The sequence below is a fragment of the Stegostoma tigrinum genome, chromosome 19 (assembly GCF_030684315.1).
Source record: "Stegostoma tigrinum isolate sSteTig4 chromosome 19, sSteTig4.hap1, whole genome shotgun sequence".
Lineage (NCBI taxonomy): Eukaryota > Metazoa > Chordata > Chondrichthyes > Orectolobiformes > Stegostomatidae > Stegostoma > Stegostoma tigrinum.
Window position 1 is genome coordinate 12,829,799 of NC_081372.1, and position 25,447 is coordinate 12,855,245.

Consider the following 25,447-nt stretch of genomic DNA (forward strand, 5'->3'; position numbering starts at 1 on the left):
CTGAACCGTATCATCCTGTGCAGATCTGGCTTTGATCTCAGCTCAGTTTGATGATCTGTGCTAGGGTGCAGAGTGTTGGTTACAGTTAGACAAGGAGGAGGTATTACATTGCCTTTGTTACTATCTGCTGACCCCTACTGCACTAATTCAGGAGAGAATGGAGACGGTCATAGACACTTTGGGTATTCAACATTGAGCTTCCTTCGTGAAGAGTAGATCTTCAAACAAGATGGAGATTAAGAGCAATTCACTTCCACAGAAACGGAAGGGTCTTCCGAAGGGGGCTAGACGGTTAGGGAGATGGAGAACTAAAAGTATCAAAACAAAAGGAAAACCCACTTCATATAATAGCATTTACGTACAATTCCAACCTACCCCCTTTTTTTTTGACTAGGAGAGTGACCTAGTGCTCCTGGATATTTAGCGCTGGAAACCAAGCCGAGATCCTTTTGAGCTACAAATTCTCTTTGATCCAGAAATGGCTAGAATTGACTTTTGAGTCTTACTGCATCCATTTCAATTACTTTTTGTTGGGGTCATGCACACCTAGTGTCTTATTGTAAACTTATTCCATTCAGTAATTTGCCTCATTTGTAACTTCACCAGTGAAAGATTTTGCCAGCTTGCTTGATAGGATAGACCTCACAATTTCTCTTCCAAAGAAAAGAAACTCACATCCGTAATCTTTCCAAATATTTTAAAATTCTCAATTCCTGGAATTATCTTTTTGTTACTCGCCTGCATGACCTGTCCAGATTGAAAGTTGGTTCTGGAAATAGTGTTATGCTTGCAGGTAGAATAGAGAAGCACTTGGTAAGCTTTTAAGAATCTGCTTTATCAGACAGTGTGTTGTTCTGTTGAACGGTTCTAGATTCTACTACCCACTCATCCTTTATTTGCTCCTTACAAATAACTGTATGGTTGCCAATTCAAGCTGATCAATTTAAGGATCAGGGATGCTAGAAAAGATCATCATTGCAACATTTTTGGTAAATCCTGTAACTGGAGGTTTGCAAGGCATACACCCTCCCGTGTTCTGCTGTCTTTTTGTTTAACATTTTGCCTAATAGCCTATGAATTCTGAAATAAAAAGAGAAATACTGAAAAACAAAGCAAGTTTGCAGTGACAAGGGAGAAAATTATACAGTTAATGGGCAGAATTTCCCCAGCCAAATGGAGACAGTTTTCTGAAAACCCAAGGGTTAGAGACTCCCAGAAAACCACATTGGGTCAGATGCAAATGACATCCTGCCCCTTACTAGTTTTCCCTTTGGAGGGTTCCAGGTCCTGTGGGCCTAGTGGGAAACACTTCTCAGTGATCGAAAGGGCAATAGAGGGAGCATCTTAACCATGAAATCCTGTTTCCTCCATAGGGCGTGGTTTCCAAATTGTCTCTGCAGGTCATCAACATCACTGATGCATGTACATAAGTTTTTTTCAGTGAATCAGCAAAACTGGAAAGACCCCACTTGGAGCCAATCTACCATCTTCTGAGAAAAAGAACAGGAAATGACATCAGAACCCAAGGAAACCTAACAGAAAGCGGGACATAACACCAGCACTTCGTCGGAGGCTCACTGATGATGTTACCTAGAATGGTGACGAAACGTCTGAAAACTAACCTTCCAGCTCAGCAAGCAAACTCACATCCAGACCCCACTTAATTATAATGAAGAGCTCTTGCCATGGCTAGTGAGAATACTACTGTTCAAAGTAATTTTTTTCCCTCCCCTGAGAGTGCCTTCACTTCTTATGTGATTGTCAACCTCTTCAAAGACCTTCATCCATCTAGCATTTCACTCAACTTTACCAGTTGTGCTGTTGCATTTCCCAGCTCCACTGAGGGACAAGAGTAGAAGGTCACAGAAAACCAGTAGGAGCATAGGAATCAAGCAAGGGAATAGAATATTCAACTTTTCCAGACTGTTCTGCCATTCAATAAGTCCATGGCTGATTTCAATCCAATCTCAAAATTATATATCCACCTACCCTTGATCGCTCACCCCTTGTTTCACAAGAATCTATCTACCTAGGTTTTTAAAATATTCAATGGCTTTGCTCCCACTACTTCCAAAAGGTCTTCCAAAGACGTGACTTTATTAAACAGTGACCTCTAGTTTTAGATTCTCCCATTAAAGGAAACATCCCATCACAACTCCTGTGACAAGACCCTCAAGGATTGAAATATATTTCAATCAAGTTCTGTCTTTCTGTTCTGAACTCCAGCAGATACAAGCAAAGCCGGACAAATCTTTCCTTATAAGACAACTGCTCATTCCAGGTATTAGTCTGGTAAACCTCTGAACTATATCCAATGTATTTATAGCCTTCCTTAAATAAGGTGACCAATACTATGCCTGGTACGCCAGACATGTTCTTACTAGTGTCCTGTGTAATGGAAATACAAGATCCCTATTTTACTATTTGGTTCCCCTCATGATGTACTATACCATTCCATTAGCTTTCCTGGTTATTCCCTGCACCTGCATACTAATCTTTTGAGATTCATGCACGAGAACATCCAGATCCCTTACCAAGGACTTGGGACTTGTCATATGCTGAGAGGTTGAGGACTTTGGGTCTGTATTCTGAGTTTAGGAGGATGACAGGGGATTTTACTGACCTGGATAGAGTGCTCATTACATGTATTAGCCTAGTAAACTTTCTTGAACTGCACTCAATGCATTTACATCCTTCTTTAAATAAGGTGACCAATACGGGGCACAATATTCCAGATGCATTCTGACCAATGCCCTGTATAATTGAAGCACAACCTCATTACTTTTGATTTCATTTCCCCTCATGGTAAATGATCACATTTTAATAGCTTTCTTAATTACTTGCTGCAGGTGATCACCAAAATCTCTCTGGAATCTCTCACTGCATAAGTAAAATGCTTTTTAATTCTTGCTGCCAAAATGGACAACTTCACATTTTCTCACGTTATAGTCTACTTGCCATATCTTTGCCCACGCACTCAACCTCCTCGTATTATCTTCACAAATTAGTTTCCTGCATTCTTTTTTGTCATCAGCAAATTTTGCAATCGTACCTTCCATCACTTCATTTGACATTTATATAAAATTATAAACAGTTGAAAACCTAGCATTGATCCAAATGGTAGACCACTCAATACATCTTGCAAACCAATCCTCCATGACAATATGCTACTCCTGACACTGTGAAATGTTATTTTCTGCAATAATCTTTGTGGCACTTTACCATACGCCTTCTGGAAATCCAAGTACTATACATCCACCAGTCCCTCTTTATCCACAGCATGTGTTACCTCCTCAAAGAATTCAAATAGATTGGTCATATATGATTTTCCTTTCACAAAACAACACTGTCTCTGCCTGGATAATAAAGTGTGAAGCTGGATGAACACAGCAGGCCAAGCAGCATCTCAGGGGCACAAAAGCTGACGATGAAGGGTCTAGGCCCGAAACGTCAGCTTTTGTGCTCCTGAGATGCTGCTTGGCCTGCTGTGTTCATCCAGCTTCACACTTTATTATCTTGGATTCTCCAGCATCTGCAGTTCCCATTATCACTGACTCTACCTGAATAAATTTAACTTACTCAATGCCCTTTTTCCCTTCTTCACTTTTTTGGTTATTTCTGTTGTTGAGATCCTCCACCTCGTGCAACAAGATCTCCTTCCAGTGGTGAGCTCCTTCTCTCTGTCACTCACTAGGTAGAGTTCTGTTGTAAGAAGAAATGTTAGACAGTGTCTGTGCTGACAATATCTTTTGTGGAAAGGAATGAAGGACACCTTTTTTTTAATTAAAAGTGAAGACAGATCAGAGTGCAAGACTCAACAGGCTGAGGGTGAGTGCAAATGTTGGCTGTTCAATAGGAATGAGGTGCCAGCAGAGAATGAGTGGAGCTTTAAGGTGTGATATCTTGAGAAATACACAGAATACTGAACATGTTAAAGGGATATACCAGCCATCTTTCCCATCCTCTTGAGGTCGTTGGTCCTCGGTCCTCCTGGTATACTGTCTTCCTACTGGAGGGAGAATACTTCTACTGCTGACTTGCTCAGCCCCTTTCATCCAATGTCTGCCTGTGCGGAGAAGATGTTCTCTTTCATTTGTGCTTGGGAGAACACGTTTTACTACAGAGCCTCAGACCCCTTCAGTAGGATCTCCAGGTAAGAGTAAGACACCCAGGTACCAGCCCTAACAAGTCTCCTTTCACTGCCTGTGGTTGTTCAGCCCTAAAAAAAATCCCACCATGGTAACGCCCTTGTATATCATAAGATGTTTCATTAGAAATCCTTTTGTCTGATCCTTGACCATCCTCCCTAACTGGCTGGGGAACCGGAAAGCAGGATGGTATTTGCTTTGGGAAACAGCAAGCCAGACATGTAAACAATGAGTCAGGTATCAGACCTGACATTGTCCCACTGTTTAAACAAGAGATCAATATTTCGAGTCAAAACAGGAAGAAGAGAAGAGATTATATACAAGGCTGAATGGTGGGAACAGTGAGGAGGAGGAGGAGGAGTGAAAGTGAAGGCCTTTTAGGTTTGTTGTCAGCTAATGATAATATTATTTCATAGCAACAAATTACAAAAGAAAAATGAACAACATGGGCAAATGAGTAACAGTATTTCTAAAGTACTGTTGCACTTAGGAGAAGAAAATTGTCCACAGTTTGATCACTTTGGTCCATCAGTTTACACAATCCTGTTCTGAATTGAATGGATTTTATCACATTGAATAGTTTATGCTAATGTGTTCAATACCAACTTCATGGATGTAATCTTCCAAGGGTTAGAAACCTCAGCTGCTTTGCTAATACTGTATTTGAATGTACCTGACATTACTTAGGTACTTCTGAAGTACGCTCGTTACAATGCAGACACATCAGCTAAATACGCACACAGCACAAACTCATCAACACTAGTGTGATGAATAGTCAGTTGCTGATCTGCTGTGATGGTTGCAGAAGTACACACTGCACAGGAGAACATTTTTGTCCCTGTCCGACCAATGACGACAGGGGATCTTTTCCATTCAGTGGAATCAGACTAGGAGTTCTCTCTGTATTTTACAATGATTTCAGTCCAGCACAGGAGTTGAAACAACCATAGTCCAAGACAAAAGTGTCGCCAACCGAATCTAGAAAGCATTGGTAATTATACAGCAATTTTTGAAGACTTTGTGCACCCCAAAGCATTGTACAGCCAACACATCTTACTTCCACTCTAACACTGAGAGCCTCTGCTCTTGCTTCAGGCCACTGACTGAAGAAATTCTCAAATTTGCAATCATTGCCACCAGACTTGATTATTTAAATGCTTCCACATTCCACCCTCCAATAAAATGGAGCTCATTCAAAATCCCCCACCTGGATCCTAATTTGCACAAAGTCTTGTTCACCCGTAATCTTGGTGTACCAATCCCAGAATGCCTCAAATCTTGGAATTAACATTTCTTGCAGTTAAAGCTCCCCCCCCATCTCCACAAATTGCTCCACTCCAGAATTGGCAGTTGCATCTTCAACCATTTTCGGGCCCAAATTCTCTTTCACTAAATGTTGTAACATTTCTTATTAAAACCTACCTCTTTGACCAAATATCTGGTCACCTATCCCAATATGTCTTTATGGCTCGCGGTCAAATAATGCTTTTTTAAAAAAACATCATGCAACATTCATTACATTAAAAATGGAACTGCATATTGTTTTGAAGTGGAGTGACTTATGCAGAAAACAGTGAGAACTGAGCAAAAAATTGGACCCGAGACAGAAAAATTCGCATATTGAGTGAAATATCAGGCTCAGGGGACCATACTGTCCACTTCTACTCCAATTTCTTATAACAGCCAATTAGTTCTTAATACGAGAGATAATGGGAACTGCAGATGCTGGAGAATCCAAGATAACAAGGTGTGGAGCTGGATGAACAAGTTCTTCAAGGACCACAACTTTGTTCCCCGCAGTGGTCGAGAATGCTTTTGACTGCGTCTCCCTCATTTCCTGCAACACATCCCTCACACCCCGCCCCTGCCACAACCGCCCAAAGAGGATACCCCTCGTTCTCACACACCACCCCACCAACCTCCGGATACAACGCATCATCCTCCGACACTTCCGCCATCTACAATCCGACCCCACCACCCAAGACATTTTTCCATCCCCACCCTTATCTGCCTTCCGGAGAGACCACTCTCTCCGTGACTCCCTTGTTAGCTCCATACTGCCCTCCAACCCCACCACACCGGCACCTTCCCCTGCAACCGGAGGAAGTGCTACACTTGCCCCCACACCTCCTCCCTCACCCCCATCCCAGGCCCCAAGATGACTTTCCACATTAAGCTGAGGTTCAGCTGCACATCTGCCAATGTGGTATACTGTATCCATTGTACACGGTGTGGCTCCATCTACATTGGGGAAACCAAGCGGAGGCTTGGGGACCACTTTGCAGAACACCTCCGGTCGGTTCGCAATAAACAACTGCACCTCCCAGTGGCGAACCATTTTAACTCCCCCTCCCATTCTTCAGGTGACATGTCCATCATGGGCCTCCTGCAGTGCCACAAGGATGCCACCCGAAGGTTGCAGGAACAGCAACTGCAACTCATATTCCGCTTGGGAACCCTGCAGCCCAATGGTATCAATGCGGACTTCACCAGCTTCTAAATCTCCCCTTCCCCCACCACATCCCAAAACCAGCCCATTTCATGCCCTCCCCCCACTGCATCACACAACCAGCCCAGCCTGTCTCTGCTTCCCTCATCTGTCCTTCCTCTCACCCATCCCTTCCTCCCGTCTCAAGCCGCACCTCCATCTCCTACCTACTAACCTCATCCCACCTCCTTGACCTGTCCGTCTTCCCTGGACTGACATATCCCCTCCCTACCTATCTTCTTTTCTCTCCATCTTCGGTCCACCTCCCCCTCTCCCTATTTATTCCAGAACCCTCTCCCCATCCCCCTCTCTGAAGAAGGGTCTAGGCCCGAAACGTCAGCTTTTGTGCTCTTGAGATGCTGCTTGGCCTGCTGTGTTCATCCAGCTGCACACTTTGTTATCTTTAGTTATTAATACGGTTATGTTAGCAGCAGTGACAAATAACCAGATAACAAAAAGTGTGCAGCTGGATGAACACAGCAGGCCAAGAAGCATCTCAGGAGCACAAAAGCTGACGTTTCAGGCCTAGACCCTTCATCAGATTATCAGTTTTAGTTGAGTGATCAATACTTGGCACGATTGGCAACATTGTTTACTCTTCCACACTATCATGGGATCTTTTACATGCCCTTGAGGCTTTAGCTGAATGGCTTATTCAAAAGATCACACCTTGGAGAATGTAGAGTCACCTTAGCACTGCGCTGAAATGTCAATCTAGATAATATGATGAAGTCTCCAAAGTAGGCCTTGAAGCAAATCTATAACTAGTACCTACTGTCTATAGTCAACCTATTTTCAGATCTACACTGAAGCTAGTGAAGAAAGGGGCTCGAACAAAACTGCTCAGTCAATGCTACTCATTCAGTAGCTGAGGGATAGTAGGAACTGCCAATGCTAGAGTCTGAGATAACAAGGTGTAGACTTGGACGAACACAGCAGGCCAGGCAGCAACCTTGTTATCTCATTCAGTAGCTGCATTTCTTTGGTCGAAGGTGTGGCCACAAGCTCCCAGATGCCCCCCTGCGCCTGCCTATGTAAGGTGTGTGGAACATTCCTTGTTCCAATCTGACTCAATCCTTTCCTCACAACTTTTCCGCTGGTACATCAATGACATCTTTTGCTTTCCTCATTTGTTCCGAACTGGACAAATTTATCTATTTGGCTTCTAACTTCTATTCTGCCCTCACCTGATCCATCTCCAATGCTCCCTTCCCTTCCTCAACATCTCTCCATTTCTGGGGATAGGCTGGTCACCCGTATCCTTGACAATCCCACTGTCTCATACAGTCACCTCACTCCCAGCTTCCTGTAAAGACTCCATTCCATCCTCCCAGTTTCTCTGTCTCCGTCATATCTATGCTGAAGATGCCAACTTGCACAGGGTGGCATCAGAAATGTCCACCTTTTCTCACAAACAAGGATTCCCCGATGCCGTGGTTGACAGGGCCCTTAGCCATTTCCAGACTTCTGCCCTCAACCCTTCCCTTCCTTCCCACAGCACCGAGATGTTGGTCCTCATTTACCATCCCAGCAGCATTCAAAGGATCATTAGCTGTCAATTCCATCATCTCTAACAGGATGCCACAACCATAATGTATTCTGCTCCCCTCTTTTGGAAGGAAAATGCAGGGACCATTCCCTCTGGGACACCCTGGTCCACTCCTCCTCCATTCCTAACATCTCCCTACACAATCACAGCACCTCCTCATAACACCTGCCCATTTACCTCCTCCCTCTTCACTATCCAAAGTGCAAGACACATCTTCCAAGCAAAGAATGATTTATCTGTGGAGTTCTAAAGAGCCATTGGATCCCAACATAAATTCTACTTTCTTCCTATGGATGCTGCATGACCTGCTGAGTTTTGTTAGTAATTTCTGTTTTTGTTTCATTTTCAGTAGGGTTACTTCTGAAAACATTCCTTGTTCCTACTCAATAGACCAGAGTGGGAGAATACTTCTTCAACAGAATGGTACTTGGTGCTCTAAAGCACAAATACCAAAGTCCACTCACAAGGAATATTTCTGGAACATTTCAATGCAATATACCCATGATATCTGAGGTACATCACATTACCACAAGAGATTTGCTTGAGAGATTGATTGCATACAATGTTTAAAGACATTCAAGTACAATGGAATTTGGACTTGCATTCCAACACTGACTTCAACTCATACTGGGGAAGTATGGACCATGAGGTCAGTTACATATACATATATAATTTTGGAAGTGTAAGTGGGACAGGGAATGTCAATGGATTTATTTTATTCATTCATAGAATGCGGTTGCTACTGGCTAGGCCAGCATTTACTGTCCATTCCTAATTACCCTTGAGAAGACAGTGATGCGTCACCCTCATGAACTGATGCAGTCCACGTGGTGTAGCAACACCCACGGTGCTGACAGGGAGGCAGCAGATACATGAATTTAGATTCCAGAAATCTAAAATGCCTCCTGTCACATCACTTGACTAGTCATACATCTGTGTGTTCTGCCCTCCTATTTCAATACATATCAGTGTATGACACCAGGGGTCACAGAAGATTACTACCTTTGATGTCTTACCAAGGATCTATTCGCCCCTCGTGCCTCATTTCTCATCCCTCCTCCTACCAATATGGACCATGACTGTGGGCTGTTGACCGTCCTGGTGGGATACATTAGGAGCAAGAATAGGTCACTCAATCCCTTGAGCTTGCTCACCAGTCGGCATGACCATATCTGATCTGACTGTGGCTTCAACTCCACTTTCCTCCCTACCCCCAAAATACCCTCTGCCTCCCTTGTTAGCCAGGAATTTTTCTTCTGCTGTAAAAATGTTCAATAACGCTGTATCTACTGCTCTCTAGGGAACAGCGTTCCACAGACTGACGACCTTGCGAAACATAGAGGGATGTGAATTATGTGTAGACAGATGGTATTAGTTTAAAATGGCATCAATGATTGGCAGATGTGGTGGGCTGAAAGGGCCTGTTCCTATGCTGTACAGTTCTGCGTTCTTCAGAGAAAATATTTCTCCTGATCTCGGTTTTAAATCAGAAAATCCTTTTCTTAAAGTAGCATCTCAGTGTGCTTCACAACTACTCAAGTGATATCCTTGACCCTGGCATCAGGGAGGCATCTTACCACTCCTAGATTGATGTTTGTGGCCATGGAAGCATCTACCTGTTTCTCTAATCCTTTTGCTTTCCCAATCTCCTTCCTGGTTTGTCTCTATTAAACACATCGTTAAAATACAGAAAGATTTCCCAGTTACTCAGCAAATCAGGTACTTTTCTTATCCTGATGTTATTTCATTTTATTGGGTGCTTACAAAATGCTTTTTAGTTTGTGGGGAAGGTGGTGGGCTAGTGGTATTATTGCTGGACTGTTAATCCAGAGACCCAGATAATGTTCTGGGGACCGGACCCAGGTTCAAACCCTGCCAGATGGTGGAATCTGAATTCAATAAGTATCTGGAATTAAGAGTCTAATGATGACCACAAATCCATGGTTCATCATCGGGGGAAAAAAAACGTCTGGTTCACCAATGTCCTTTAGGGAAGGAAACTGCCATCCTTACCTGGTCTGGGTACATGTGACTCCAGACCCACAGCAATATGGTTGACTCTTAACTTCCCTCTGGGGAATTAGGGATGGCAATAAATGCTGCTTCGCCAGCAATGCCCTCATTCCTTGAATGAATATAGAAAAAAAAAATACCTATTTGAAGTTGATTGGCTTGCTGAGCTGGTTTGTTGTTCCTCAAACGTTTCGTTACCATGCTTGGTAATAGCCTCAGTGCAGCCTCTGATGAAGCACCAGTGTTTTCCCGTCTGGTTTTTAAAACTCTGGCGTCCGTTGAGACGGATGCCTGACTTCCAGTTTTCCTTTGTAGTGGAATGTATATGGGGTCGAGTTCAATGAGTTTAATAATAGCCTGCTTCCGGGAATTCTCGTGCCCGTTTCTGCCTAGCCTGTCCCGGGATCTTGGTGTTGTCCCAGTCAAAGTCATGGTTCTCCTTGTCCATGTGGATTGAGATGAGTGTGTATTGGTCGTGTCTTTTTGTAGCCAGTTGGTGTCCATGTATTCGTGTTGTTAGTTTCCTTCCTTTTTGTCCGATGTAGTGTTTCTCGCAGTCTCCGCAGGGGTTTTTGTGTCATCTTACAAAATCCTCTGCAGACACTGCGAGAAGGAAACCTGGAAGTAAGGCAATCCATCTCAACGGACCCCAGAGTTTAAAAACCAGGCGGGAAAACACACGACGCTTCATCGGAGGCTGCACTGAAGATGTTACCAAGCACGGTAATGAAATAGCTGCTAAACAACAAACCAGCTCAGTGAGCCAACCAGCCTCCACACCCACACCCCAAGCTACAGACCTACTCCAAAACCTTAATACCTATTTCCAAAATATCTTGGATTTCAATTTCCTACAAGTTTCAGACCATTTAATGCATTTAACCAAATTAGTGCTAAATTTTATGCTAATTAATTTATCTGGTCTTATTTTAATTCTGATTAATTAAAATCATACAGAAATAAAAATTCTAACCTTACCGGTGTACTTACCCGTTGAGATTCTAGTTCTGCGATAGCACATCATTGGCTATCCTCTCACTAGTGCTCCTCTCTCCTGTTGTGTTTTGCTGCTTTTAGAAATTACCACATATTTTATAAGCATTCTCAATGAGATGCATAATACCAACTATATTTATTTAAACTTAATTTGGGAGCAAGTGCAAATCCTATACCAGTCCATATATTTCCTTATGACCAAAGCATATTGCTCACTAGTTTGAGGTGTATGCTGAACAGTGGTAAAAGTATTCCATAACACAGGTTAATAATGTAAACTGAACATTGTAGAATCCAAAGGCTTTGATTAGCTTTATCAACAGAATCTTACAATCATTTAGAGGTATAAAGCAGAGTGTTATAACAGAAGTTTATATTGAAAAGAATGTATTGTACATTCAGTTACTGATTTAGACTGACAGTTATATTTTTAGCCCATATATTACACACTTCACCCCACCCATTTTTAGATTTCTGACAAGACTAGTTCCACTTCTCAGAAGTGTGGTCAAGCATCCTGAGTGAGATACATGCTATGTGAACCCATCAGAAAGGATAGTCTCTATTCCAACACTTGTGTAACACAGCCTCAAGCCAGGTACTGCTAAGCTCCATGGTAACAAAGTTGGGAACCAGTGCAAGGTAAGTCAAACTAAATACACCGGGAAGACGGACCCATCAGTAGTTAGCCAACATTCCACCTTCATCTTCAGTGAACCATTCCCAGCTAAGGGCTGCAGAGGGAACAGAAAAAACAGGAGCATATCTCAACATGAACATTGAGCCACGAGCATCTGAATTCCCAGGCTAGCACAGCTCCAGTGCAATATGACATTTACTGTTTAGAAGTAAGAAAAAAAATAAGAATTAACTTCCAAAAAAAACTTAATATTTTTAAAACTTTGTGTTAAATTGACAGTACTTTGAACTTAAAACTCCTGTCCTCCTGGTGCTTCAAGCACCATAAAAACAAATGCTTTTAAGTGATTGAATCCTGCAATCTGTAGCTGTATCACAATGAGGAACACTGATGTCCTGAGCAACAGTACCTTTTCTACAAAATAAAATGGGAGCGTGTTGGGATTTTAATATTAATACATGGCATTAATTGATCCCTTATTTAAGAACAACGTGGGCCTCTTTGCCATCCTGGGATTTCAAATTAAGTCCCTCGATGAGATGATACTCTCTCCGAATGTAAGCATAGAAGTAATCAGAAACCAAAAGGATCTGTGGAGGAATATCAGACAGTTTCAGTCATCGAGCCATACAAGGATCAACATTAAGTAAAGATCACTCAGATTGTCTTGTTAACAAACAAATAGATGATATAGCAAGCATAAATGGAGTTAGGGCTTCAGCAATTTGCATGGTGCCTTAACAGTTACTGGGAGTTATTCAGAATGTACCTTTCTAATGAATGTCTGTCACCATTTTTCATTGACTATTAAAGAAAGTTGGATGTCTTTTCTGCTCAAGACAGTTTTGGGGAATACATTGTTTTAAAACCTCTGAAGCATCTTATCTGATACTGCACATTATGCTAAAGTGCAGCTGTATTCAGTATAGAGATCATGTGAACTGCAGATGCTGGAGAACCCAAGATAACAAAGTGTGAAACTGGATGAACACAGCAGGCCAAGCAGCATCTCGGGAGCACAAAAGCTGACGTTTTGGGCCTAGACCCATCATCAGAGAGCCTCTCTGATGAAGGGTCTAGGCCCGAAATGTCAGCTTTTGTGCTCCCGAGATGCTGCTTGGCCTGCTGTGTTCATCCAGCTTCACACTTTGTTATCTTGGATTCAGTATAGTACAGCTGTGCATTCCTCAGATGCAACAGTTCTCGCCTGCAGTGTACTTGACAACATTTATCTCTTAGCCAACAAAACTAAAAGCAATTAGTTGTCCATTATCACATCACCACTGTCTGCGGAGGACCTTGCTATGTACAAAGTGGCTGTCATGTTCTGCAAGTCACATGACTTCAAAAATATTTATCTGGCTGTAAAACACTTTGAGATGCCTTAAGGCGTTGCAAAAAAACAAGTTCTTTATTTTTATTACAAACTTCTGCCTTAAAGAGGGGCTGCTTCACTGAAACAGCAGAATAATACGTTTCATAGAACATGGTTCTAATAAGCTAAGTCAGCCACCCAAACTACAGGAGCTCTACAAACTTCGCATTTTAGGTGCACTTGCAGGCCTCGATTATTTTTTCTTGCGGAGGCAGGGAAAGCTGTCTTTGTTAAGCACACCAAAATCATGACTTTGTCTGTAGTAATGATTAGTAATATCTTAAAAATAATTAATATATTCTACTGATATCCCCAACAGCAATTTCACGTATGACAAGAACCTGGATGTACACTTTGTGATTTCACACAGTTACGTCATTCCATTTTATGCATTAGACTGGCAGATTAGCAGCAAGTGAAATGAATCTTTTAACCTTAAGTCCCATCTTGTAGTTGAGAAAGTGGTGGGGACTGTGCCTACACATTTGTATCCCCATTCACCCAGGCAGGTCAGCTGCTTTAACATTAATCCACACAGCAGAAACCCACAAACTAATTTGAACTATTATACTGACCTGACCTACATTGAAAGCCAAGGTAATGGCATAGTAAAAGTTAGAATTTGCACTTCCAGCATAAATCCAAAGGTGCCAGAGAACAGGGAACAACACTGAAGATGATATCAGCATGCAGGTCACCACAAAGATGTTGCGAAGGACTGAAAAATACAAAAAATTAATTTGGTCACTTTGGTCTGGTACATTAAAGGTATCTTCCAAAACAAGGAGGCAGATAGAACCTAATTCCAGCCAATAGGACAGGAATGTTCTCATTCCACAATTCCCTGTGTAAACATTGTGGAAAGCAAGAAAGAGTATGCTAAACCTTTAATGGACCTCAGCTGAATTCAAGAATTTGGCAGATGTATCTCAAACTCTAAAGGAGTAGTATGCCACAATTATCCATCAACTCAAGTCCCCATTTTCCACTGGCAGTTTAGTAGATAATATTTTTGTCTTGTTGGAGTAGATAATTGGAAATTCCCAAATTCAAGAAATGATGATCAATCAAGTAAGTGACTTGGCTCATAAAGAGATCTGACTCTCATTTGTGATAATTTGACAGATCTCAGCTAGAGCATCAATATTTCTGTTGTAGTCATTCTTAGTTTATGGGCACTATTGGCAAATTGACAGTAAATGCCCATCCCTAGTTACCAAGTTGGTGGGCCAACTGAGTGAGTTATGAAGCCACCTCAGACAGCAGTTAGCCACATTGTGACTAATCCCATGGTAAACTGTCTAGACCAGGTAAGGATAGTAACTTTCGCTTTTTAAGCCAACATTGGCAAACCAATTGGACCTCAAGTTCATTTGCACACAGATAATGTTCCCTCTAATTTCTGTGCCTTTAAGATGATCATACTAGAAGTTGCTTCTCATATGCTGCCTTGTGTATATGTACATCTTGGAGAGAATCAAGGTCATTTTAACTATGTCAGTTCCTTTTAAAACCACACTGAAATTTTAACATCACTGTGATGGGATCAGAAGCCTTCTCTCTTGCATTATTAATTGCATACCTAGGCCAGTAACATACCACTACAATGATGAATCCCCATCACCCAGCTGATTGTTGTTTGGAGTGTCTATAGATGATAAATAGCAGGGTTTACACACTGCCATTATTATCCTCTGTTAGTAGGTGCAAATCTGACAGTGATGGCTGATGAGAGATACAGATACCACAGTGATGCATTCTAAAGCCAAACAGCCCATCTATTAACCATTAACTCAAATAATGGTCACATGCATGAGGGACCAGAGTTCTGCTAGTAATGGTGCAAATATCTCTCAGTGAAGGGGAATGCTGCTACAGCACAAGAAAGAAAGTCATTAAAAAAAAATATATATAAATAAAATAATCATATCGTTAGCTCCATTTGTATACTTACATCTGTAAAGATGATTCCACATGGGGAGGAAAGCCATGTACAGTGCTACATCTCCTACAGTAGGATAAGACTTAAAAATTGCAATGATTGCAAGCTGAACGAACATGAAAAACATGGGATGATCCCTGCGAATGGAATAAAGAACAGTATATCAATCTCAAATAAGTCATTAAAAAGACTGCAGGCCGACCAGTATCTAAGCTTACAACATACATACTGCAGAGTCAGCACAGAACAAACTGCTCGATAGCTAGTATCATGCTTCACAAATCTGGCGTCTACTGGAGCTATTGTTAAAATTCAACCCTGCATACCAAAGCATGCTTAAATAACCAGGGTTTTGGCAAGATGATCTCAGCTTTGCATATTAAGTGGTCCTTTCACCAACAGAAAAAACAAATGAGACCAGAAATGCTTAGGACCAGATCTTCAGCAGAACCACTGACTGTAGTTACAATATGAGATCCTTAGGTATTTGGTTCCCAGCTGTGATTCCCTTGCAGTCACATCTCCACGATATCTATAACATCAAAACTGCCAACTTCAATCTGCGCTACAAGTTCATTTACCTTGTTTCATATACTGCGTGCATTTAAGCACTAATGTGACTGGTCTCTTCTCATAGTTGTCCCTTTATCTGCTGTGTCTGAAGTTAGATTCCTGACCTTTTCCATACTCTGTCCTATCATGTGTTCTGGAAACAATAATAACGTTGACTGAGTGCTCTCCGCTTTTAGCTTCTTCCATTATTTTCCATGCAACTGAACCCAACTGCCCCACTGTTTAGTTTAAAGCCCTATCCACAGCCGGAATGTGATTCATCAGAACTTTGGTCTCAGCATAACTTAGGTAAAGTCCACCCCATCGGAACAGCTTCCTCCTTCCCCAGTACTAGTGCAATGTCCCATGAATTTGAACCAGTTTCCTCCACACCAAACTTTGAGCCACGTATTTACCTCTTTGATCTTGTTGACCCGGTGCCAATTTGCTTGTGGCTCAGGTAGTAATCCAGAGATTGCTACTTTTTTGGTTCTGCTTTTTAATATTGCCCCTAGCTGTTCATATTCCCTCAGCTGAACCTCCAGAATCTTAAATGAATGTATATCAGTCAAGCAGCACTCTATATCACTGAATAAATAAAAGTAAATGACTGCTGATGCTCGAAATCTGAAATAAACAAAGTGTTGGGAGGCACTCTGCAAGTTTGGCAGCATGTGTGGGGAGAAATCCAACACAACTGGAATCATTAACTCTTTACTACTGAGAACATAAGTTACTAGGGCAAGGTAGGTCTAGGTTCACAACTCGCAATTAGAAGCTATTGGTTCAAGTCCCACCCCAGAGACCAAAGTATACTTCAAAAACACTTGAATTGGCTTCAAGGCTCTTTGAAATGTCCCGACTTTGTCAAAAGTACTATTTGAACACATATGTTTCTTTCTATCAAGGTTTGGGAGAGGCAACAATTGTGAAGTACTGGTTGCCTGCATCTGCTAGCCAAATGTAGTAACCAAAGAGGAAGTGAGAGAGAGGCTATTGTGCAAGGAGAGGACTGGAATCAGAAGAAATTTTCCCAAAGTTAAGCAGCTGGAACCGTTCATAGTCTTAGACAAACATAATAATGTCTGCTTGACCGAGGTATCACACGATCATTTGAATTAAGAGCAGGAGCAGGCCAGTCAGACCCTATAACCTACTCTGCCATTCCATAAGATCACTGATCCAAAGCCTGCCGATCCCTGAAAACGACAGTTACAGTCTTAAGTTAAGAACCCATCCATCTCAGTCTTCAAAATATTCAATTTATCCGACCTCTGTTGCCCTCGAGGCTGGAAGTACGGCATGGTGGCAAAACCTAGTGAGAGAAGTAATTAAAAGACAAAAAGAGGACATACAGAAAAAGCCAATTTTAAACAGTCTCACCTTAATTTCACCGACAGAGGAAGTGTGTAGAAGAACACGTTGATTTGAAATACGCACACAAAAAACAAGCGAAAGTGTTCAAACATCTCAGCAAAGAAGTACCAGAAAAGGCCAATGTTTGGTGTAAGATCTGGAACAGAAAGACTAAAGGAAAATAAAAAGATTTAGCCAAAAACAATAGCATTTAAATTTTTCATAAAACCTATACTGAGCACTACACATTTAGGATGGGCAGGTTTTATCTCAACTTCAAACAGCTGAGTTTTTAACATCAGTTTATTGATTAAATTGTTCGGAGTCAATAATTATAAATCCAACTAGATTTAAGCTAGTTAATTTGACACTAATGTTAATGCATTCCTAAGAGAACACTGTATTGTCAGAGGTGCTGCCTCTCAGACAAATAAGGTCTGCTGCTTGTTCAAGTGGAATGTGAAAGGACCCACAACCGTTTTGGAGGAGAGGGATTTAAATCTCACCAGGATGGGATTTGAATTCATGACTACAGTTCATTAGTCTAAAACTTTGAATCGATATCTTGTAACATAAACACTGTGCGATTCAAATTTGCAAGGTGAGTTGCGCTTTACAACTGTGGCTTTAATAATAGGTTAACATGAGAACCAGGAGCAGGAGTACGTCATTTGGCCCTTCAAGCCTGCTCCGCTATTTAATAAGAAAATGGCTGATCTGTTTGTGGCTTCAGCTCCACTTACCCGCCCTCTCACCATAATCCTCAATACCTTTACTGTTCAAAAATTCTCTTAGCTGTAAAAAGATTCATGAGGAAACCTCAACTGTTTCACAGAGCAGGGAATTCCACAAATTGACAACCCTTTGGGTGAAGAAGTTCCTCCTCAATTCACTCCTAAATCTGCTCCACCTATTTTGAGGCTATGCCCTCTTGTTCCACGTTTACCCACCAGTGGAAACATTCTCCCTGGTTCTACCTTATCTATTCCCTTCCTAATTTTATGTTTCTATAAGATTCCACCCCGACGCCCCCCTCCCCCACCACACTCTATTTGTCTATATTCCAATGAATATAGTCCCAGTCGACTCAGTACCTCCTCACAAGTCAACCACTCAGCTCCAGAAGCAACTTGGCAAATCGCCTCTGCACTCCCTCCAGTGCCAGTACATCCTTTCTCAAGTAAGGAAACCAAAACTGTACACAGTACTCCAAGTGTGGCCTCACCAGCACCCTATACAGCTACAACATAACCTCCCTGCTTTTAAACTTAATCCCTCTTGCAATGAAGGACCATATTCCACTTGCCTTCCCAATCATCTGTTGTACCTGCAAACCAACCTTCTGTAATTCATGCACAAGGACACCAGGTCCCTCTACACAGTAGCATTCTGCAATTTTTTCACCGTTCAAATAATAGTCCTTTTTATCGTCATTCCTACCAAATTGGATGACTTCACAATTATCAACATTGTACTCCATCTGCCAGACCTCTGCCCATTTACTTAAACTATCTACATCCCTCTGCAAACTTTGAGACCTCTGTACACTTTGCTCTACCACTCACCTTAGTGCCATCCACAAACTTTGATACACTACATTTGATCTCAACTCCAAATCGTCTAATAGCTTAAGATAACACGGAAGGGATCACATTACTGCCCCAAAGTCTGTCTGACAACAGGTTTGGGTGATGCAGTGGCAGATTAAGGAGATTTTTCTCCTGTAGAGAAGCTGTAAATACATTAAAGCACCAAGTATCATAGTTGGAGACAATGGCAGCAGTATTTATGTTTATAATAATTCACCTGCTAGCTTCTAAAATCCCAGGAAGGTTTTGGGAATGTTAGGTTATAAATAGTTATGTCCTAAACTATTTAGGTCTAAGATAAAATAAGATTTAGGTCTAGGATAGAATGAAACTTAGGTCTGAAGATGTAATCGCATTTTTACCTGGATATAAGGCCCAAGAAATTCACATTGCCATGGACAGGCGTTAAAAGAAGGAAGATTTCCAGACATCAGGATTTACAGACATGGCTCAACTGGCCACAACCAGAGGGGAAAAGAAGGCAGATAGAGGCTAAAAGTCCCAAAGGTGCTCCCTCAAGGAATACAGGCAGCAGCTCACTCCCAGATTGAAACGATCAAACTTGTGAAGATGTGAAAGAAGGCCGGTAGACTCACTCAGTTTGTGCTGGAGGGGAAAACTCTAAGAGAAATCCTCGCCATGGAAGACAATCTGAAATTAAAAGTTATCCGGCTTGGAAGGGGAAGAGGCAGAAGTAAACCCTCAGCAGTTAAGAATCATTTTGGATTAACAAGTTGATAGGGTTGTAAAGAAGGCGTATGGTGTATTGGTTTTCATTGGCAGGGGAATTGAGTTTTTGAGCTGTGAGATTATGCTGCAGCTCCATAAAACTCTGGTTAGACCACACTTGGAACACCGTGTTCAGTTCTGGTCGTCTCATTATAGGAAAGATGTGGAAGCTTTAAAGAGAGTGCAGAGGAGATTTACCAAGATGCTGGTCTGGAGGGCAGGTTCTATGAGGAAAGGTTGAGGGAATTAGCGCTTTTTTATTGGAGCAAAGAAGGATGAAAGGTGACTCGATAGAGGTATACAAGAAGATGAGAGGCACAGATAGAGTGGATAGTCACAGACTTTTTCCCAGGGTGGAAATGACTATGAGGGGATATAATTTTAAGATGATTGGAGGAAGATATAGGTGAGCTGTCAGAGGTAGGTTCTTTACACAGAGAGTGGTGAGCGTGTGGAATGCGCTGCCGGCAGTGGTTGTGGGGACAGATACTTTACACACTTTTAAGTGACTCTTGGATAGGCACATCCAAGAGGATAGTAAAAAGTAGGGTACGCAGGGTAGTTTGATCTTAATAGGATGACAGGTCGGCATAACATCGTGGGCCGAAGAGCCTGTACTGTGCTATGTTAACTACTTAGGAACAGTGTAAATATACTGGGAAGTGAGCTAAAATTAAAAGGGGAGCTCTGTTCTGTAGTTTAAAACACAAGCTACCTACCAAAGTAGTTTTAATCAGTGGTGATTTTAGTTTATTACAGTAGAAGGTGAAATCTTGTTGTGTCAACTCTTTAGCTATAAATAGGAAGTTCAAATTTTTATTGAAGTAAAGAAACATTTTAGGCCTTTATGAAAACTGTAACACAACATACTTCTGGGCTAAGCAGCAGCCTCTGCTAGGTGAGCGAACAGTTATGTATAATTTCCAATCTCATCTCAGCTGAGCACTGACTTGGCTTTGTCGGAAAAATATTTGATAGAACAACCTCTCTTGTTCATGCTTCCAAATAGCCAAAGGAGTGAAACTAACTGATCATAAAAGAGAGAATTTGTGGGGTGGCAATCAGGTTTAACCAAATTCAACTTTATTCCAAATATCTTTGTAAAGTTTATCAAACTGTAAAAGTGCATGGAACCCTTGAAAAAGTTGTTCATTCTTAAAAATATTTACTTAAAATTTAATTCTCTTCCATTTCCCTTTTGCTTTTAGGAAGCACAAATACTGCCATGACACCCTTCTCTGTAAGAATGTCCTCAACATGCTACAGCAAGTCTCTAACAATAAAACACTGAGAAAATATTGCTTAAAAGATGCTTTGGATTGACAACTCACATGAAGCCATAGGTAGAGGGAATGAAACTCCACGAATTCAGCAAGAAAAATGATAAGCATATGACGACCATCAGGCAACCCAAAAACATGACTGCATACTTGAGCAAATGTAGCAAGAAAGTAGTGCTGCGTAGGCTCACGAACACGCAGTGTTTCTGTGGCAAGATTTTAAAAAAAGGTATTTATAAATTCTCAATGAATTTCAAATGGTTCCTATTAACCCTTATTTTCTCACCAGTTAATGAGCAAAATGGTTCCAAATATTGAGCATCTGCTCCACTCCTCAGTTCTGCTATAGCAGTGAGATACTTTGGCTGACCAGACATGTGCTTTAGTATCAGAGATAATGGGAACTGCAGATGCTGGAGATTCCAAGATAATAAAATGTGAGGCTGGATGAACACAGCAGGCCAAGCAGCATCTCAGGAGCACAAAAGCTGACGTTTCGGGCCTAGACCCTTCATCAGAGAGGGGGATGGGGGGAGGGAACTGGAATAAATAGGGAGAGAGGGGGAGGCGGACCGAAGATGGAGAGTAAAGAAGATAGGTGGAGAGGGTGTAGGTGGGGAGGTAGGGAGGGGATAGGTCAGTCCAGGGAAGACGGACAGGTCAAGGAGGTGGGATGAGGTTAGTAGGTAGCTGGGGGTGGGAGGAAGGGATGGGTGAGAGGAAGAACCGGTTAGGGAGGCAGAGACAGGTTGGACTGGTTTTGGGATGCAGTGGGTGGGGGGGGAAGAGCTGGGCTGGTTGTGTGGTGCAGTGGGGGGAGGGGATGAACTGGGCTGGTTTAGGGATGCAGTGGGGGAAGGGGAGATTTTGAAACTGGTGAAGTCCACATTGATACCATATGGCTGCAGGGTTCCCAGGCGTGTGCTTTAGTATCACTATTAGAAAATAGTACGAGCTGCATTAACTCACAGTATACCAATATCAGTTGCATTAACTAACCAATACACCAAGACTATTGATTTAGTGTGGAACTTTGAAACAAGTTTTATATGTTCTTGGGATATGGGCATCACTATTTAGGATGGCATTTATTGCCCATCCCTAATTGCCTTGCAATTTTTCCCACCAATAGCTAGGAATTCAGTGGCTCAAAACATAGCAATACTGACTTGATGTTACAATGTTATCTGTGTTTTCAATGCAAAATATTAATTTCTCTACTTCCATAGAGGCCTGCATTTAAAATGTCTCTTGAACTCTGCAATGTTTTAACTGTAGAAGCAGCTTTGGAGATGTCACCCAGTGGAAAATTTACTTATGATATAAAAGGTAATGTCAAATAATTGGCATCAACTGTAATCAGTCTATTTGCCCATTACCAATCACAATCATTCCCTTTCACAAATTGTGCTTCAGCCACAAAGGCAAGATGGGTGGAAGTGTGAACTCCAACTCTCCTAAGACAAACATTCTACTTTTAGCCCACTCAGAGGTGTTAGTTTATCATCTACCACCAATGCCCAGATTTATGTTCCTTGTAGAAGCCAGTCTATTCTGCTCTTCAATAAATTAACAATGTGATCTATTGCTTTGTGTTTCTGGTTTACAATTACAGCAAGGTGCAGTTCTGCTTGGTGAAAGATTAGAGGAAAGCTAAAGTTTAGTTATTTTGGAAAGGCCAAATGTTTGGACTATGCCATGTAGGGAACAGCCTCGTAGATTGAAATTGCTACTTGAAAGTATCACAAGATGACAAAGACGACCAACTGACCAGAATTAACATTTCAGGCCAATAACTATTTATCAGAGCAGTTAATGTTTCAAGTTGATGACCTTTCATTAGGCCAGCAATCTGGCAACATCAGATGTTTCACTTTTGACAGATGTTGCCAGACTTTTGGTTTTCCCAGCGTTTTCTGTTTTTATCTCATCTCTAGCAACCATGGTAGCTTAGTTTTTAATGGGTTAAGGTGCTGGTTGAAACCAAAAAGAACGTTCCTTTATGTACGCTTACCTCCAAATTATTAAAACAAATTAGGTTCAAGCCCCACTCCAGGCTTGGGCACAAATAAAATCAAAGCCAACACTTTGATGCAGTACAAAAGGAGCAATATACTGTTGGACTTGCTGCCTTTTAGATGACATATTAAACAGAGGTCCTGCTTGCCTTTTCAGCTGGATGCAAAAGGTTCCATTGCATTACTTCAAAGGATAACAGGGAGAAAATATCCCTGGTCATTTTTTAAAAATCCCTCAAAGAACATCATTTGGTTATTATCGCATCGCTGTTTATTGGAGTTGTTAACCGCAAACTGATTGCTGTGTTTCCTACATCATAACAGCGGACTACATATGTAAAAATACTTAATTGGCTGTAAAACGCTTTGAAATGGCTGGTGGTTGTGAAAAATGCTGCAGAAATGCAAGTCTTGGTCTTTTTATTTCTATGTCAACCCTCAGATTACAGAGCTAATTCATGATCTAGGCATAAATTCCAGCCCACACAATCATTTCATCTGAAATGAAGAAGTCTGGCTACTATAGGCCAAGATAAAGACTAATTCCCAAAGCAGACATTGCTTATGTAGGAGCCTTCATGATGTAATTGTTACATCAGCCTAGTTCAATGCAGGTATCAGCCAGTGCTCAAACATGTACGTGTTCCAGCACGTCACTGAATTTCAGGTGTAATCTGGAATTCTAGTTGTTTCACCCGAGCTCAGAAACAGGAGCAAGCAGACACAGCTGATATAATTGATCCCAATGGTCTAGATAACATTCAATTTCTTGTGTATTTCTAACTCAAAGCTTCCTGTCATTTGTAAATACATAAGTAAGTGTTCTTTCTCTCTTACACATCCGTCGCTGTCCTCGAGATTTGCTAACTTCGATCAAACCAAAAACCTTTATGGTCTGTTTAAGTTTAGGACTACACCACCTTGTGCTTTTACAACGAATATTTAAAAAACATATTTCTGATAAATACTACAGCAATCATAAAACATTAACATTCCAAATTTAGATTACATGATTTCAAGGTTTATTAACAAAAGCACATTACTATCCCCGCATTAAATGGACTATTCCATTGACCATTATCACATGTTTATTCTTAGCCAAACTCCTTTCAGTCATTTGAATAGGACATTTTAAAAAAATATATCAGGGGGCATTAATTTTCCAAAACATAAAGGGTGTACATCACAGTTAAATTCCCTGTTCCTAAAGGACTAATTCAGGATGCGGTACAGCTCCATAGACAAGGACAACTCTTACACAAGTGGAGAGTCTTTATGGCAAAGTGCATGTCCTGGCAAGCTATTTGATCAATGTGTGGACAACATAAGTAAGCCTGATCCTTGGCTTTGTGACTCAGCATAGTTCAGACAATAAACTTGCCCCTGTCTTGATCTGCTTGGTGCAGAACCACACAGTTCAATCATTCACTAGCTCACCAGGGGAGGGAATGCTTGATTAATGACGTCAGTCTTTAGTAAAGGGTTTGCTAAAATTTAATTCTGCTCTTTAATAACAAAGCTATGATTAAAAATAATCACCTGTGCAAGGTATAGTAATGCTGGAGCAAACAATGCGACAGGATACAAGGATTGGTATGCAGCCAAAGCCAAAAATACCGCACTAAGAAAGGCACTTCCTAAAACAAAGGCAAACAGAAAACATGTCAATTCAAATCTACACACTAAACAATCTTCAAATTGACTTAAAGAACAATATGTTAAAGAGTAAAACTGGCCAGTCTTTTCATGCAATTTTTCAAGGATCTCTCAACAAAAGACCTGAAAAAGACACGTACACAAGTTGTCCAAGAGAGCTATTTTTATAACTAAATACTGTCTTATATACCTTTAATTATGTTTCCCATATCAGTTTTTCCACCTTCCCGCCTGAAAGTACTTCCTTCTTCCTAAAAATTGCAGATCCCATAGGTCATGATTGTGCTCCATAAACTCACCCAACTGACTAAGCCAAAGGATCAGCAAGCTATTCAACTGTGGAAGGCATCAGAGTTCAGCAAAATCCTACTTGATCTGATGTCCACAACTATGGACATCCAGAAATTGAGTAGCAGCCCTGGTTGATCTTCCCACTCCCAAAAATGACAGCACAATATCCAACTGTTGCATCCCAGCAAAAATGTGGTAACTCAGGGGGGCATCAGAGATTAACCCAGGGACTTTGCGCCATGTGGCTTGATGCTAGATTCAGCAGTACCTTTACCCACCTGCCCCTCAGGAGTGGCACTCTTCCCATAGTTCATGAGTAAGTTGAGATAAATCTTTCTCTGCGGCAAATTAAAACAGAATCAAACGAGACTTATTCCTTTGTCTCTAACTTTCTTTCAAAAGATTATCAAAAATATTGCAAGTGTTTGTTCAAATTTTCCTCTGCTGTTGTTGTTCCATTTCTTTGGCATGTTCCATTGTATTTTAAAATGTCTAAGCTCTAAATCTCGAATTTTTCTTGTATGCACATACATGATGACAGACAAGCCTCATTCAAACATCTTTTGTATGGGATCAATCACCAAATCAGACAGACAGTTGACACATGAAACAGTCATAGCACGCTACCTGTTTTGCCATAAAGAAAGAAATCTCACCTTTCGCAGTGGCTAAAACAAAAATTGCAATAATTGCATTGTTGATGGCACAAGTAGACTTTGCCACACAGGTGAGCACAGCAAATGGATTCAGGAGATAGCTGGAACAAAACAGAAAGCTCTCTTTTTGTATTTCATTTTGAATCAGTTGCAAAGAACAAACTCACAT

The 25,447-nt window shown here is 41.3% G+C and overlaps 1 protein-coding gene across 1 annotated transcript in view; it reads right to left on the bottom strand.

Moving 5' to 3' along the window:
• Positions 1 to 11,479: 11,479 nt before the first annotated feature.
• pigu (phosphatidylinositol glycan anchor biosynthesis, class U) overlaps positions 11,480 to 25,447 on the bottom strand; it is a 28,094-nt gene continuing 14,126 nt past the window's right edge. The window contains exons 6-12 of the mRNA XM_048550532.2: positions 25,279 to 25,379; positions 24,215 to 24,312; positions 20,709 to 20,863; positions 17,087 to 17,230; positions 15,164 to 15,288; positions 13,785 to 13,927; positions 11,480 to 12,424 (exon numbers count right to left, since the gene is read on the bottom strand). Of these exons, the coding sequence (XP_048406489.1) occupies positions 12,311 to 12,424; positions 13,785 to 13,927; positions 15,164 to 15,288; positions 17,087 to 17,230; positions 20,709 to 20,863; positions 24,215 to 24,312; positions 25,279 to 25,379 (880 nt within the window). The 3' untranslated portion in view covers positions 11,480 to 12,310. The remainder of the gene's footprint in view (positions 12,425 to 13,784; positions 13,928 to 15,163; positions 15,289 to 17,086; positions 17,231 to 20,708; positions 20,864 to 24,214; positions 24,313 to 25,278; positions 25,380 to 25,447) is intronic.